Source organism: Balaenoptera borealis, assembly GCF_965194805.1.
Source record: "Balaenoptera borealis genome assembly, contig: HAP1_SCAFFOLD_172, whole genome shotgun sequence".
Taxonomy (NCBI): domain Eukaryota; kingdom Metazoa; phylum Chordata; class Mammalia; order Artiodactyla; family Balaenopteridae; genus Balaenoptera; species Balaenoptera borealis.
The window spans coordinates 76147-91419 of NW_028123941.1; the positions used below are offsets into that span (position 1 = coordinate 76147).

The following is a 15273-nucleotide window of genomic DNA, read 5'->3' on the forward strand; positions in this document are numbered from 1 at the left end:
ACCAGAGCTGTTCGGCACAGTCGCGGAGCCTCCTAACCTGGCGGCCGCAGGAAGGGCTCGCCTTTGAGTAGAGGCTTTGAGGACAGGCCCGAGCCTACCCCGTCCAATTTTACAAAACATCTGCTGGTGTAAAGCTCGCTCCCGCGCGGTTTTCCCAAGTAACCAAGTGCCCCACGCGAGGTCTCTGCAAGGAGAACCTGAGAGGGCCCGTAGCCCTGAGAGACTTGCCCTTGGCTTATGGCAAGGCCAAGGGATTTATCCTGCATGGTGATTTCTCCTGCTGAGAACCCCCAAACACCACTCTGGCCAGCTGGCCCAGCTCTGCTTCCTGTACGTCTCCAGCCCGGGCCGGCCCTTGGCCACCTGCTGGGATGGGAAAGGGAAGGGTCTCAGAATTGCACCTTAGAAACTTGCCAGGGGGCATGGATTGAAAAACATGGGGGCCATCCAGGCAGCAGAGAAGGGAGAAGGGCATCTTGCTGCCCTTTCATTGTGGAATCGGTGGCGCTTCTGCTGAGAGGGGCCTTTCCATGGGGACCGCATGCAGTGTGTTTGGTGTCTTGGAATTGAAGAATTAGAACCTGTACGATTTTCAAATTATGTGGTCCTTTAATTTAAAAACAAAACCCCTAGAACCTTTGCTTTATAAATTGAGGTCTGAAAATTGAAGGTCTGTTTTGCTTCCACTGTGACACTGTATTAAGAAATGTGGATTTATTGAGAAAAGAGTCAGAATAGAGAAGGAAACAGAGAACTCAGAGGTACCACTGTAGTTTGGCAAAGGCTGGGGGGAGTTAATTTGTCAATGCTGCTGGCTTTCAGTAGCCTGCAGCCATTCTCCTCCTGCGGCTGAGGGGGTATAAAGCTGTACTGGGTTGCTCTACTCTTCTTTTGTAGAATTCCAGCTCAGAGCCATCTCTTGATGTATAAGTATTTCGCAGACTAGGTTCCCAGGCAACTCCTGGAGGGCCAGAGGGATTCCTTCCTTCATTATACCTGTCTGTTTGAATGAAAACCAGCAATGACATATTTTTCTTTAAATCTGGTTTATGGTCTACCATCCAAAAACCAGATTAGCTATTTCCTCACTCTCTCAATAGGCTCGAGTTCCTGGAAACTGAAACCTAGAGAGGGTGGAAGAGTGCCCGAGGGAGAACGGGAGAGCCTGCAGGGAACCGTGACTCCTGGGTTTTTAATGAGCTTCCTAAACAGCATGGTCATTAATTGGCAAGTGATGACCTTAAGGAGAAACTACTGGTGAAAATGTAAAAGCCTTTTGTTAACAATGTGCCCACCAGGTGCGCATCTTATGGAGTATTTTCATTGCATTTCCAACACCTGCGAGGGTGTTGGGCAGAGGGCAGGTGTTTAATAGATTTATTGAATAAGTTCAATTGCATACAATTATATCAATGGAAGGGTCAGCAACACTATGAGGTTAGGGTTAGGGTCAGGGTCAGGGTCAGGGTCTTAGGGTTAGGGTTAAAAATGCAAGTTCTGGGGTTGGGCAGATCTGGGTTCAGACCGTCGTTTACAAACTGTCTTCGTGCAAATCGTGTGTTTTTTTCCTAAGACTCAGCTTCTACCTTTATGAAACGGGGGTAGCAGTGGTGCTGATCCCAGAGGTTTTGTTGAGGCAAAGCTCTTTTCTCAGTTCCTAGCATGCGTGAGTGCTCAATGCACTCAGTTAATATTATGGTTATTGACCCTGGAGATACTCCCCAAAGCTAAAGGCCAGAGGCCTGACAGGTGTGTTGAGGTGGGTGCCTACTGTGAGCCCGAGGTGGTAGGTAGCCAGAGGAATGGAACGGCTGCTGCAGAGCGGGACTGTTTTCTCCTGCTTTAGACTTTTCTGTATTTTCTAGATTTTCTTAAAAGAACCATGTAGATGGTTTTGTACCCTGAAAACTTCCAACAAAAACTTTAAAGACCTTATCCATGCAAACATTTACTCTCAAAAGCTGGAGAATGGAACTGAAGGCCTATTTTGGAGAACTTTCTGTATTCCCATTTCCTGGAATCTTCTGAAATGGAACCAAGTGGGGGAGGGGTGTGATCTGTACTAATTCTCTGAGCTCTTGGGTCTAATCACTGAGCATCCCTGCATCCCAGCTTCCTCCTGAGATCATGGGTACCTCTCAGTTCATAAATTCAACAATTCCTTACGTAAGTAAATAAACACACAAAATACTTACATCAGTGGCCAACAGTTCCTCACTGTCATCAATACTGGCCACGGTGACCTCTCCTTGGCTCACAAAGGGGAAGTCAAAGGGGTTGGTTGAAATGAGAAGCAGGTCTGTGAAGCAGAAGGATCCCTTTAGCATCTTATGCACAACTGACTCTGAGTTTTTTTCCAATGTGATCGATTTGGAAGATGAGAATGATAACCAAGGAACTTACCCATAAGTTCCGGCTTCTTGTTTGACATGATTTGGTAAAAAATATGATAGCCTCTCTCACGGGATAACTGAAATGCCACCCTGGATTTTTCTAAGAGATCTAAGATAACAAAAAACGATGTGATTTTAGGGTCCCCAGGAGATGCCTCTGTGGCCAAAGCCAAGGTGCCAGATAGAGTGTTTGGACTCACAGGTTTCAATGTCCGCTGACACCAGCTTTCCTGTGGCTCCAAAGTGAATGCGAATGAACGTCCCCTGTCCAAAGACAGATTGAAAAACACAGTTATTTTCTTTCTATGGTACTGTAGCCAGCTACTACTGAGGATGGGTGGGCTGTGTAGGCTCACGGAGGAGGTGATGCCAGAAGCAGGAGGACCTTCCTCCTCTCTGTTTGCTTGGCATCTGGTCCCCACGCCGGCTCAGCCAAGACTCAGGTAGCTCTGCCCAAAGCACCTGGACCTGTTCCCACAGCTCTGGGGATGCCTGCAGGCTCCCTCTCAAGTCTCTGTTTGGGACCACCTCATACCTTACTGTCTCCTTGGTCTTTATCCTGCTCAAACTCTTTGTAACACCTCTGAACTGATAACCTGGTTGGACTATCTGACTTCTTTTTTGCCTCTGGATGTTACTTCTGAGATTTCTTGCCTCAGTTTTCCTTACTACTTACTACATGCAAACCTAGCTCCCAGGCCAGGCCTCCTGGCTCCCCAAAGACCCACTCAGCACTTGGGTTCCCCCAATCTTGGGGAGTGAGGGGTGAAATTATATATAGTATATATGTGTGTCTGTATACTCCCTTCTTACATCATCTGCTTAATTGGTCGCTACCACTCTGTGAGCCAATTGGAGGGCAAAAATATTGCCTTGCTTGTTCACCCACAGACCCTGGAATGTAGTACATCCTCAGTAGTATTCCCAGTATTCTCTGAGTGAAGCCTAAGAAGAGTTAATGAAGGACCAGTGTAGGTTTATGTGAATTATGTGTTCGCTCTTCAGGAGTTCTAGCTGCTGAATGCAAGTGCCTCTGGGTACTTGCTCTACTGGCCAGTGAAATTAGATAGGAGACTGGATACTTGTTTATTTGCCAGTGTCGGAAGTAAATGCCTCTTTGGTTGAGCTAATCCGAAGTGAAACATTGAAGGATGGGACATATCCTTCAGTATCTTCAGTTTCAACTTCTTCCCAATTTTTGAGCTCTGCTGCCTCCACCAGGTTTTCCCTCCTCCCAGCACCTCCTGACTTGGAGAAGGTCAGATCTGCTAACTAACTTCACACTAAGGTTTTCATGGCTAATAAGTCAGTGGATACTGTTCAATGGACTTATGTATTTTAAAATGCTTCCACCTGAAGAGACCAATTTTAGCATAGAGAAGTCATTTTGTACTTGTGGAATTTGAATCTTGAATCCTTGTGACTTCAGGAGGCTCTGAGGTGATGCTGATTAGTTAGGGAAGGACAGCTAAATCTTCCTTCGGCTGGGAATAAGACAAAATGTTCTTTGAAGGGTTATCAGAATATCCCGGTTGGGCAGCTTGATCTGAAGCGCTTGGGGGTAGACTAAGGCCAGGTATATCCTAGTTTATGTGGCCATTTTTCATATTCAGCATTGGAGGAGAGGGTTTTCTTTCTGGGGGTCATTGACAATTGGACTGAGTCTTAACGAATCTCAAAGAGTTGTCATTCCTCACGGTCTGGGCATTTCCAAAGGCCTCCAGGAGGGGGTTGGCCTGGATGATCTGGTCTTCCAGGGTTCCCTAATAATAAGTGAGAAGAGGAAAAGAGAGGACTTTGGACGTCTTCCGAAGTAACTTCCCAGTGACTCAAAAGTGTGGATGCTCTGGGAAGGTCCCAGGGAGAGATGTCGCCCAGCTCAGGCTGGTGGCAGGTACAGTTGTGCTGAGTACCCACAGGCCCATCCCCACCCCACCCAAGGAGGCTTCAAGGTCCCATCGTAGAAGGAGTCTTAGCACAGCATCAAAGTGGCTTCTGGCCACACCAGATTCCAGGTTGGAGCCCTACCCGCTACCTCTCAATCTCCCAGATGGCCTTTCTTCTCTGATAACATTTTATTATAAATTATGGATTTGTAAAATATAGACCTCTGTTCCTGCATGCACCAGGACCCATTTATACAGATATTCGGGTTCAGAAGTAGAAACAGACTGTGAGCAATGAAAGTGACCCATATGATAGAAACAGTGGTTCTCAAAAAAATGTTTAAGTTGCATAAAATATTTTGTGAGAATTATTACGTAGAAATCCACTTATAGAAAGCAGAGTTTTCACCTTTTCCCCTTCCCCACATGATTGCTTGCCTTTCTGACTTCAGAGCTGTTTGGAAACTACTGTCCAGCTCAGTGGTTCTCAAAGTGTGATCCCTGGACAGGGCATGAACAATGGGAACATGACAGAAATGCAACATGCCAGGATTTTGAATGTGAGACAGGAATTTCAGTCAGAAATTCTGGGCCTGGGGACCAGCAATCCGTTGTTAACGAACCCTCCTGGTGATTCTGACGTGCACTCCAGTTTGAGAACCACTGGCCTAAACCATTCCTTCGCCAAAGGAGGATGTGGAGTTGTTCAAGGTCCCTCGGCTGTTGCTGATGGAGCTGGTGCTAGAGCCCGAGTCCACAAGGTGGAGCCATTTCCTGCCTTGCCCCGTAAACACCCCCTGGGGCAGGACCTCGTGCTGTGCACAAAGCCCTGCAGACACTTGGGGCTCACCTGGGGTTTCAGTTATACTCATTCCAGCAAGCCTTCCAGGTGCAGGAAGCTGCTCACCTGCATCTTGCCCGGCCGCTGCTCCTTCCTCTTCTCCCCAGTGACCGCGATTGCTGCAAAGTACTGGATCACACGCTTGGTGTTCACTGTCTTCCCAGCCCCGGATTCTCCACTGTTGATTTAAAAGTAAGTGAGAGGGACTTCCCTGGTGGTCCAGTGGTAAAGAACCCGCCTTGCAATGCAAGGGACGCGGGTTCAATCCCTGGTCAGGGAACTAAGATCCCACATGCCGCAGGGCAACCGAGCCCGCACGCCATAACTACTGAGCTTGCGCGCCTCAATTAGAGCCCACGTGCCACAACTACAGAGCCCACGTGCTCTGGTGCCCGCGTGCCACAACTACAGAGCCCACGCACTCTGGAGCCTGTGTGCCACAACTAGAGAAGAGAAAACCCGCCTGCCACAACTAGAGAGAAGCCTGTACACCACAGCGAAGAGCCCGTGCACCCCAACAAAAGATCCCGAGTGCTGCAACTAAGACCCGACGCACCCAAAAATAAATAAAATATAATAAAGTAAAATAAAATAAAATAAATTGAGATACACAGACATAGAGAACAGACTTGTAATTGCCAAGGGGACCAAAGAAAGGGGGAATGGAGGACAAATGGATTGAGAGTTTGGGATGAGTAGATGCAAACTATTAGATATAGAATGCATAACCAACAAGGTCCTACTGCATTGCACAGGGAACTATATTCAATACCTTGTGATAAAACAAAATGGAAAAGAATATGAAAAGGAATATATGTGTATAACTGAATCACTTTGCTGTACAGCAGACATTAATACAACATTGTAAATCAAGTATACTTCAATAAAATAATTTTTTTTAAAAAGTAAGTGAGCTAAAGGAGAGCAGAAGGAATGGACAGCCCCTTCCAAGTCATCATGGCAACAACACAGGTTACTCACGCGATGAGGACGGACTGGTTGTCTCGATCTAGAAATGCAGAAGGAAGCAGGACAGAATAAACAAACAACATACAGGCAGGATATACAAATCAGGCAACATTGGGGGTAGACAGAGCCCACGAGTTCTAGTTCTGGCTTTGCCATTAACTAGTGGTGTGATGATTTGGGCATGTCGAATCTTCTTTGAGACAATTTGTGCAGATTTCCCAAATGCTGGATGTGTAATGTGGGCAGCATGGGAAGTGAACGGTGAGTCCCACAGTGTGGAAGTTATTCGTGTTCACAGATCTTTACCTCCTCAATAGCACTTTCTTATCTCCCTTTTCAACAAAGAAAGCAAGTCTCAGACTTAGAACTTGTAAGAAGCCACAGCTTCTAATTAGAATTTATGGACACTGATTTGTTGTCATTGCTTTTTTCTTTCACCTTTACTTTCTACTTGTGGACAGTGACCGTGGTTTTCCATTTACAAGAGTGTTATAGGTTGAATTGTGTTCCCCCCAACAAACTAATATGTTGAGGCCCTAACTAACCCCCAGTACCTCAAAATGTGACCTTATTTGGAAATAGGGTCATTGCAGATGTAATTAGTGAAGATGAGGTCATACTGGAGTAGGTGGGCCCCTAATCCAATATGACTGGTGTCCTTATAAAAAGAGAAATTTGGAGACAGATGAGAACACAATGTGAAGATGAAAGTGCAGATCAAGGTGATGATTCTATAAGCCAAGGGATGGCAAGGATGGCCAGCAAACCACCGGGAGCTGGGAGAGTGGCCTGGACCACATTCTCCCTCTCGGCCCTCAGAGGGAACCAACCCTGCTGACACCTTGATCTCAGACTTCCAGGCTCCAGAGCTGTGACACAATGCATTTCTGTTGCTTAGGCCACCCAGTGTGTAGTACTTGGTTACGGCAGTCCTAAGAAACTAATACTAATAGTGATATTATTCTTCCTTTTTTAAAAAAATAGTTTTCCTCCAGATCAAAGGGCAGATTTGTTCAGTTCCTATTTTATTTTTATGTTTGGCCACGCCACGTGGCATGTGGGATCTTAGTTCCCTGACCAGGTATCGAATCCGTGTCCCCTGCAGTGGAAGCACAGAGTCTTAACCATTGGACGGCCAGGGAATTCCCTATTCTTCCTTTTTGAAATGGACGGAACTTCAGTCACTATAAGGAAAGATTTTAAATATGCAGAAATGGCCAGGATTGCGAATGTGACATTGGAATGGCTGAAGTTTGGGCAACATTGTCCTGGATGACTTTTAAGCATCTTCAGATCTCAGATGCTTGCTTCTACTTCTTCTCTCTGCACCAAGTCAAATTAGGTGAAAGTGGAACAGACCGAAGTGATGTTAGGCATGACAAGGGTGACAGTATTACCACATCTCTGCTATTTCATCTGCTATTCTGGAAATTTAAGGAGGAGAAAGAGGGAGCCTGAGAAAACAGGTGAAGGGAAGTTGCTGTGCCCATTTCTCCAACTTCGCATTCCTAAGTGGCTACTAATATAGTCTCTCTTCCAAGTGTGCTCCTGTTGGGGGTTTCTTTGGAGTTGGGGGCAGCACATCTCCTTGTGCTTCACATCCACCCCCAGAGAAGCATGTACTTAGTGTGGCTTCAGTCCCAAGCTCTGGCTTAAGAACCGTGACTGGTAATGGAAGATACTGCGCCCCTGGTTTTCCATCCTGACATCCTCTGAATCTACTGAGGTCACTTTGGTCATTGCACCGTTTGGATGACCAAAGCCTGTGAAGGGCTCGAGTAATTAACTAAGAACCAGTGCAGTTAAAGGACTTGAATACTTCACTAAAACTATTTTTTAAAATATGGATTAAAGAAATTACTCACCAGTCAACATGAACTGATAGGCGTTGTCAGAGATGGAGAAGATGTGCGGCGGGGCCTCCTGGTGCTTTTTCCCTCTGTAGGCCGTCACCACCTCAGGGTTGTACACCGGCAGCCACTGGTAGGTGTTGACGGTGACACAGAAGAGGCCTGAGTAGGTCTGAGAAAATCAGAAAATTCAACCTATGGATCTTGACTTTACTAAGAGAAGGAAATGGAATAAAGAGAGGTTGAAGGGTACTCACGTAGATCATCCAGGCTGCGTAACGCTCTTTGAGGTTGTACAGCACTCCTGGCTCGTGTAGGTGGGTCATCATGGCCATGTCCTCGATCTTGTCAAATTTGGGAGGGTTCATGGGGAAGACTTGATCACTGTTCGGAGTGAGTGTCTGGATATTGAGAGGAAAATCACATGATGAGTGGGAGAGCCGATGTGGTGACCTACCAGTGGGGTGAAAATGGTGAGATATTGTGGTGAGATTACCCCATTACCGTGGTTAACTTTATGGATCATTTCTGTGCCCAGAGATGATCCGTAAATAACTGTTCTTGATAAATCTAAGACTGGTCAAACTGTATAACGAATTCTGGTCTGATGCCCCCAAGTCAGCATGCCATTCTGTGTGCCAGAAGAGGGTTACAGGTGTGCAAAGTTATAGAGCCCTTCAGCCTCAGGGTGGCCAGGTGGAACTCAGGATGGCCAAGGCCACAGCAGCTTGCCTCTGTTTACCCCATTTGCTATGAGTGCTGCAAAGAGATCAAGCTTGGAAGATTGGAAAAAACTCTTCCAGTGTATTCTGTAAATCTCCACCTCAATACCTCTGCTCATGTGGGTCCCTTTGTCTGGAATATATCTACATTGAAATTACATCTAGCAACCTTCAAAGCTCTTCTGAAGTGCCACCTCTTCCATGACCTGTTTCTTCTCTCCCCTGTCTTTTCAAGGCTTCCAGAATTCCTTGCACCGCTGCCCTAATAGTTAAAACATTTGGACTTGAAGCATGGTCCATGCCTGAACAGTATTTTGAGACTATTACCTAATTTTCCCCTCTCTGTTTTCCCTCCCCTTTAAGCATACAACTGGCACTCCATTACTCAGGAAAGGTAGAAAATAGGGCATAAAAGCGAGAGAGCCTGTAAGCCTTTCTAGCGTTTGTTTTCCAAAAGCCCGAATCCTCAGAAGAGCTTTGAGGGTTTTACCGAAAAGATAAAAGGGAGGAAATTTGTTGATATAGACCAAATCTCTTGAGGAAAGGAAGCCCTTCTGCCCCACCGCCCTAAACTAGAGAGAGAGGGACATCCAAAATAGCATAAGGAAGATGGAAAAATCTGTGTGTCCTGAAGGTTCAGAAACTGGGGCGCTCCTTCCACTTCCGGGACTGCAGGGCCTGCGGTCTCCCGGGCTCCCGCACGCACCGACTTGCCAACGAGACAAAGGATAGGGGCGTGCTGCCAACGGCGACGCGTGGCGTCATGCGTCGCGGGGCGCGCCTCGGCCTGCGCGCTTGCACGCGTCCTGGGAGCCGCTGACGGGCCTGCGTGCCGGTGCGGAGCCGGAGGCGGGCCGCGGGGGCCCAAAGACGGAGAGGGCGGGTCGGCTCCGGGACCGAGGCGGCAACACGCCGAGCGAGCGCCTGTGCCGAGGGCAGCGATACTGTGGTTCCAGGGCGCCATTCCGGCCGCCATCGCGTCGGCCAAGAGGAGCGGCGCGGTCTTCGTGGTGTTCGTGGCAGGTGATGATGAACAGGCTACACAGATGGCTGCAAGTTGGGAAGATGAGAAAGTGACAGAAGCATCTTCCAACAGTTTTGTTGCTGTGAAAATCGATACCAAAAGTGAAGCCTGCCTACAGTTTTCACAGATCTATCCTGTAGTGTGTGTTCCATCCAGTTTCTTTATTGGAGACAGTGGAATTCCCTTGGAAGTAATAGCAGGAAGTGTTCCTGCAGATGAACTTGTTACCAGAATCCACAAAGTCCGGCAGATGCACTCGTTAAAAGGTGAAATATCAGTGGCAAATAGTGGCCAGTGAGAAAGTTCAGTCTCTACTCCATCCACCTCATTTGATCAGAACAACACTTCTGAAAACTGTCAGTCCAGAAATGTAGAGCTCTGTGAGACACCACCCACTTCTGATACAAAGTCAGATTCTGCAACAGGAGAAATTTCAGGCCAGGCCACTGTGTCTCCAGAGCCTGGTGGATGTTCAAATCAGAGACCTACAGAGGAGCTCACCGTCAGAGTGGAAAGACTAACCAAAAAACTTGAAGAAAAGAGAGAAGAGAAAAGGAAAGAGGAAGAACAGAGAGAGATTAAGGAGGAAATTGAGAGGAGGAAAACTGGAAAAGAAATGTTGGATTATAAAAGAAAGCAAGAAGAAGAATTAACAAAAAGAGTGTTAGAGGAAAGGAACAGAGAAAAGGCAGAAGATAGGGCAGCTCGAGAGCGTATAAAACAGAAGATTGCACTGGACCGTGCAGAGAGAGCTGCTCGTTTTGCAAAGACAAAGGAAGAAGTAGAAGCTGCTAAAGCTGCTGCCCTGCTGGCCAAACAGGCAGAAATGGAAGTCAAGAGAGACTCTTCCACAACAGAAAGAAGCAGTGTTGCGAGAATTCAATTCCGTCTTCCTGATGGTTCTTCCTTCACAAATCAGTTCCCTTCTGATGCTCCTCTAGAAGCAGCAAGGCAGTTTGCTGCACAGACTGTTGGCAACACTTACGGTAATTTTTCATTAGCAACAATGTTTCCCAGGAGGGAATTTACCAAAGAAGATTATAAAAAGAAATTACTGGATTTGGAACTTGCCCCAAGTGCTTCAGTGGTACTGTTGCCAGCAGGAAGACCAACTGCATCCATGGTACATTCTTCCAGTGGCGACTTTTGGACATTCTTGGGGACAGTACTTTACCCATTCCTTGCCATCTGGAGATTGATTAGCAACTTCTTATTTAGTAATCCTCCTCCTGCACAGACCTCGGTGAGAGCAGCATCATTGGAATCCTCAAACCTTGCATCCTCTAGCAACTCAGAAAAAAGGGAACCAGTCAGAAAAAGAGTGCTGGAGAAACGGGGGGAAGACTCTAAAAAGGAGGGCAAGATATACAGATTGAGGACTCAAGACGATGGTGAAGATGAAAACAACACTTGGAATGGAAATTCTACTCAACAGATGCAGTGTGACAAGGACAATATGTGCAGTAATCATTGTTTCTCTTATGATTTAATTCAACTAAAATTCTACTGGAGAAGTGGGACTGCTTTATGTTTTCCAACTCATCTACAAAGTGTCTCTTTATTCCTGCTTAGTGGGTTAAAGTTGTTTAACCTCAGATAAGTCAAGAGATAAAATAACTGGCTGCTAGGTCCTTGTATATGGTAAGCAACTGCTAGAAGCCTAAAATAGCAAAAGGTCTGCGACAGCCTCCCTTTGTCAGCTTTCTTGTTTAGTATTTCATATGCCCATTAGCCCTGTGCTCTCAGATGATATGTTTTGTTTAGGGCTGTTTTGCTCCAGAACTCCTCAGCCCACACAAAGTAACTGGTGTGTCACTGAATAATTTGATCTTGAGTCAGAGCGTTTTAACTAGCCAATCAGATGATAATTTGGGTTTAACTTTTCTCTTCTTGCTCATCAGCTGCAAGCAAAATCTTGTAGTTTTTAATCTTACTTAAACACTGGATAAAAAAATCTTTTCCAAAAAAAAAAAAAAAGAAACTGGGGCTTGTTTCTTAGCAATCCTTCAGGGGGGCAGTGACACCCCATGCGGTATTACTGAAAATGTGGCATGGCTCTGGGGAGGGGACCCCAATAGTAACTCCAGAAAATTTATTTCCGGCCCTGTGAAAAGAGGCTGACACCAGAGGTTAAGTTTAATAATAACAATCATCATCATCATCATCGTCATCATCATCTGTCTTGTATGCTTGAATTTGTGAACTGTGATTCATACCTACCACGTACTCTTTTTTTAAAAAATTATTTTATTTATTTATTTTTGGCTGCGTTGGGTCTTCCTTACTGCACACGGGCTTTTCTCTAGTTGTGGCGAGTGGGGGCTACTATTCGTTGCAGTGCACGGTCTTCTCATTGTCATGGCTTCTCTTGTTGCAGAGCACAGGCTCTAGGCACACGGGCTTCAGTAGTTGTGGCGCACGGGCTGAGTAGTTGTGGCTCGCGGGCTCTAGAGTGCAGGCTCAGTAGTTGTGGCACACAGGCTTATTTGCTCCGCGGCATGTGGGATCTTCTGGGACCGGGGATTGACCCCGTGTCCCCTGCATCGGCAGGCGGATTCTTAACCTCTGTGCCACCAGGGAAGTCCCCATACCCACCATGTACTCTTGATTCCTACACTAGATGATAAACTTTGGGGAAGCGGGACTGAGATTTGCTCATATTTGCAGAGTGATAGACACTGTGACCTAGACATGGTGCGTGTCCAGTAAGGATTGAATTGAATGGTGCTCTGTAATTCTCTGCATTAAATTAGGCATTGCCTCTGGAGCTCCCTCTGTAAGTCACTCTGCAGCCTAGAGAGTTCTATTTGGTATATTCGCCCATCCAGCAGCAATCTGTATCAATCTCTCCCTTAAACAGTCCAAACTCTTCCACCACCACCTTCCCCTTTCTCCAAAGCAAACATCATAAAAACTCTCAAAGCCCAAGTCCTCGAAGGAAAGAGCCAGAGGAAAGGTATGTGCCATGGCAGTTTTTACCTGCCACTTCACTCAGAGTAGATCAATGTGAGTCTTTTTCTATCTTCAGATTCCTATGGGCCAGCATGCAATTTCTACTATTCTACTCCGAAGGCAAAGGGGGATGCCCATGTTAGCAAGGACATCTGAGATCAACACTTACCCGGTTGTCGAGGGTCTCGACTGTGACTTTGTCATTTTCCTTGCTCTGGATCATACCTTTCACGTAAAATTCCTTATCATCCACTGCAAAGCAAGCTTTCTTAGAATCAAATGGGCGATTTGGAGCCTCGATTCTCTCCTTCTCTGATTTCCACAGGTAGGGAGCTGCTTCTCCAAAAATGGCCATCTCTGCATCAGAGCTCATGACTGCAGGGGCTGGGAAGACCAGGGCTGCTGAATCTGGAGCTTTGGGGAGCTCCATCCTGTTATTTCCATTCAGACAGGGGGCCAGATTCAAAAGTTCCTGGGATTAACCTACGTTCTGAGGAATCCAGGACCTGGTATAGGGGCCTAGAGTGGGCAAGTGGGGGTGAGCTAAAGGAGATATTTTACTCCAAGAAAAAAGTTTGAGGGGACATCTCTTAGTCCAGCTCCAGGTGTGGAAGTCTAAACCAATTAGAGGAAGCCAAGCTGAGCCTAATAAAGGAGGCCTCAGAAAATACTTCCTTAAATACACATCACATTTGAGCCTCATGATCTCGGTGTCATTCCCAAATCTTAAGGGTGTCTGAAAAGAATTACTGGAATGTTGATAATTCCTAGTAGAAAGTTCAGATAGCCCAGTGAAAAGTAATGACTTGAACATAAAGTACTGCCACACTTGTTTAGCCAATTACAGGCAACAAGGTGATAGGAGACATTATGGCCTAGTGCAATGGTTCCAAACTTTAATATGCACCAGAATTACCTGGACAGCTTGTTAAAACACGGATTTCTGGGCCTCACCCCCAGAGCTTCTGATTCAGTAGGTATGGGATGGGGCCTGAGAATATGCATTTCTAGCAAGTTCTTAGGCAATGCTGGTGGTGCATTCATCAGCTAATGGTGAATTCATCATTGTGGTCCAGGGACCACACTCTGAGAACTGCTGGTGTAGGGCCTTCTGACTCCAAGAGTGGTCCTTGAACATGTTGCATCAGCATCACCAAGGAGTTGTTAGACATTCAGAATCTCAGAACCACGCCGCATTACAAAACCAGAATCTGCACTTTAACAAGATCTCCAGGTGATTTCTAGGCATAGTAGAGTTGAGAAGTACTGGGCTTAAGGCAGGGGTCTCCAAACTTTAGTTATGTGTAGCAGTGTCGGGGTGTGACAAACAGTGTTTAATTAAATACCTGCTTTAGAACTCACTGCTTAGCGTGTGTGTGTGTGAGCATGTACGTATGGTGTGTTTATGTATCTTTCTGCCTCTCTCTCTCTGTCCACCCTCCCGCTCATCCCCCCCGTCACTTCTTTCCAAACCATCCCCTTTCACAGACCTTCTCTTTATGTGTTTTCCTTGCTTAGAAGCTAGAAAAATTTGGCTTAAAGTCCCGGCACTGAACTTGGTCAAACCAGTTAACTTCTTTGGGCCACTAATTTCACTTAAAATGAAGAAGCAAGCCTAGCTCATTTCTAAGGCCCCTGCAGGTTGTGTGACTTTTCTGGTTCCCTTTCCTCATCTGCATTTGCTTTTCCTGTTCCCTCTGGACCTCTTCCCGTATCCTTCCTGACCCTCTACTTCTTTTCCCCACAACTCTTCCCCTTCTCCCTTTCTTTCTCTGCGTTTTCCTTTCCATACATTCTTCTGTAAGTGACCATAAAATGGAGTTCAATTACACACATGTATCCCCATATCTCTCTTAAGAAATAGGTCATATGTTTTGAATAAAGCCTTTTATGTTTCCTATTAAAAGTGGGAAAATTGAACATTTTATGGTTGTCTCTTGGAACTTCCCCCGCCCTCAATCTTACACTTTATGAAATTACTCTTCATTGGTAACTGACTGTTGTTTCAATATCCCTCCTTGAGACTCTGGGGGGATCTAGTCCTACAGAAAGAGGAGCAACTGCTTCCCTCTGGATCTTATTCAGGATAAGCTGCATTTCAAGTTTACTTTGGCCAGCGGCTCTGCTGAACCATCTGTGTGCTCGTGGTTAAGTTTTCATAGTTAAGAGATTGGAACTCAATATAGCACCGCAAAGAGGACCTCTGGCTTGCAGGCTTCATGCGGTTTAAATTTTCTCAGTTACTGCCTGGTGGAGAGGAAGAATTCATCCATATTGTTTCCTCATCTGTGAAGATAGTCCCTACTTTTGTGGCTTAAGTGAGTTTTACGACAGCAGCAGTTCTCAAGCTTTGTTTTCTCAGAACCCCTTCACACTCTTAAAAACCATTGAGAACCCAGTGAGTTTGGTTTATGCAGGTCATATCTACCAATATTTATGGTATTAGAAGTCAAAATTGAGAAAATCTAATTCATTTAAAGTTCCTATCAAATTCATTGCATGTTAACATTAATGACATATTTTTATGAAAATGACTATATTTTCCAAAACAAAAAAATTAGTGGCAAGAGTACCATTGTTTTTCATTTTTGCAACTCACTTTAATGTCTGCTGAGTAGAAGATGGATGGGTTTTCA

General features: G+C 45.8%; 1 protein-coding gene and 1 pseudogene across 2 annotated transcripts in view; one reads left to right on the forward strand and one right to left on the reverse strand.

The window, feature by feature from the left end:
• Nucleotides 1-339: 339 nt before the first annotated feature.
• Nucleotides 340-15273, reverse strand: part of LOC309621277 (myosin-13-like) — a 29554-nt gene continuing 14620 nt past the window's right edge. Inside the window, exons 4-10 of the mRNA XM_082408847.1 lie at nucleotides 7955-8340; nucleotides 6102-6129; nucleotides 5187-5298; nucleotides 2594-2657; nucleotides 2404-2502; nucleotides 2196-2299; nucleotides 340-1000 (exon numbers count right to left, since the gene is read on the reverse strand). Of these exons, the coding sequence (XP_082264973.1) occupies nucleotides 881-1000; nucleotides 2196-2299; nucleotides 2404-2502; nucleotides 2594-2657; nucleotides 5187-5298; nucleotides 6102-6129; nucleotides 7955-7964 (537 nt within the window). The 5' untranslated portion in view covers nucleotides 7965-8340 and the 3' untranslated portion in view covers nucleotides 340-880. The remainder of the gene's footprint in view (nucleotides 1001-2195; nucleotides 2300-2403; nucleotides 2503-2593; nucleotides 2658-5186; nucleotides 5299-6101; nucleotides 6130-7954; nucleotides 8341-15273) is intronic.
• The window catches only part of LOC309621273 (UBX domain-containing protein 4 pseudogene), a 176061-nt pseudogene continuing 169154 nt past the window's right edge, over nucleotides 8367-15273 (forward strand). Inside the window, exons 1-2 of the transcript XR_014249415.1 lie at nucleotides 8367-8412; nucleotides 9337-11125. The product of XR_014249415.1 is annotated as a UBX domain-containing protein 4 pseudogene (transcript). The remainder of the gene's footprint in view (nucleotides 8413-9336; nucleotides 11126-15273) is intronic.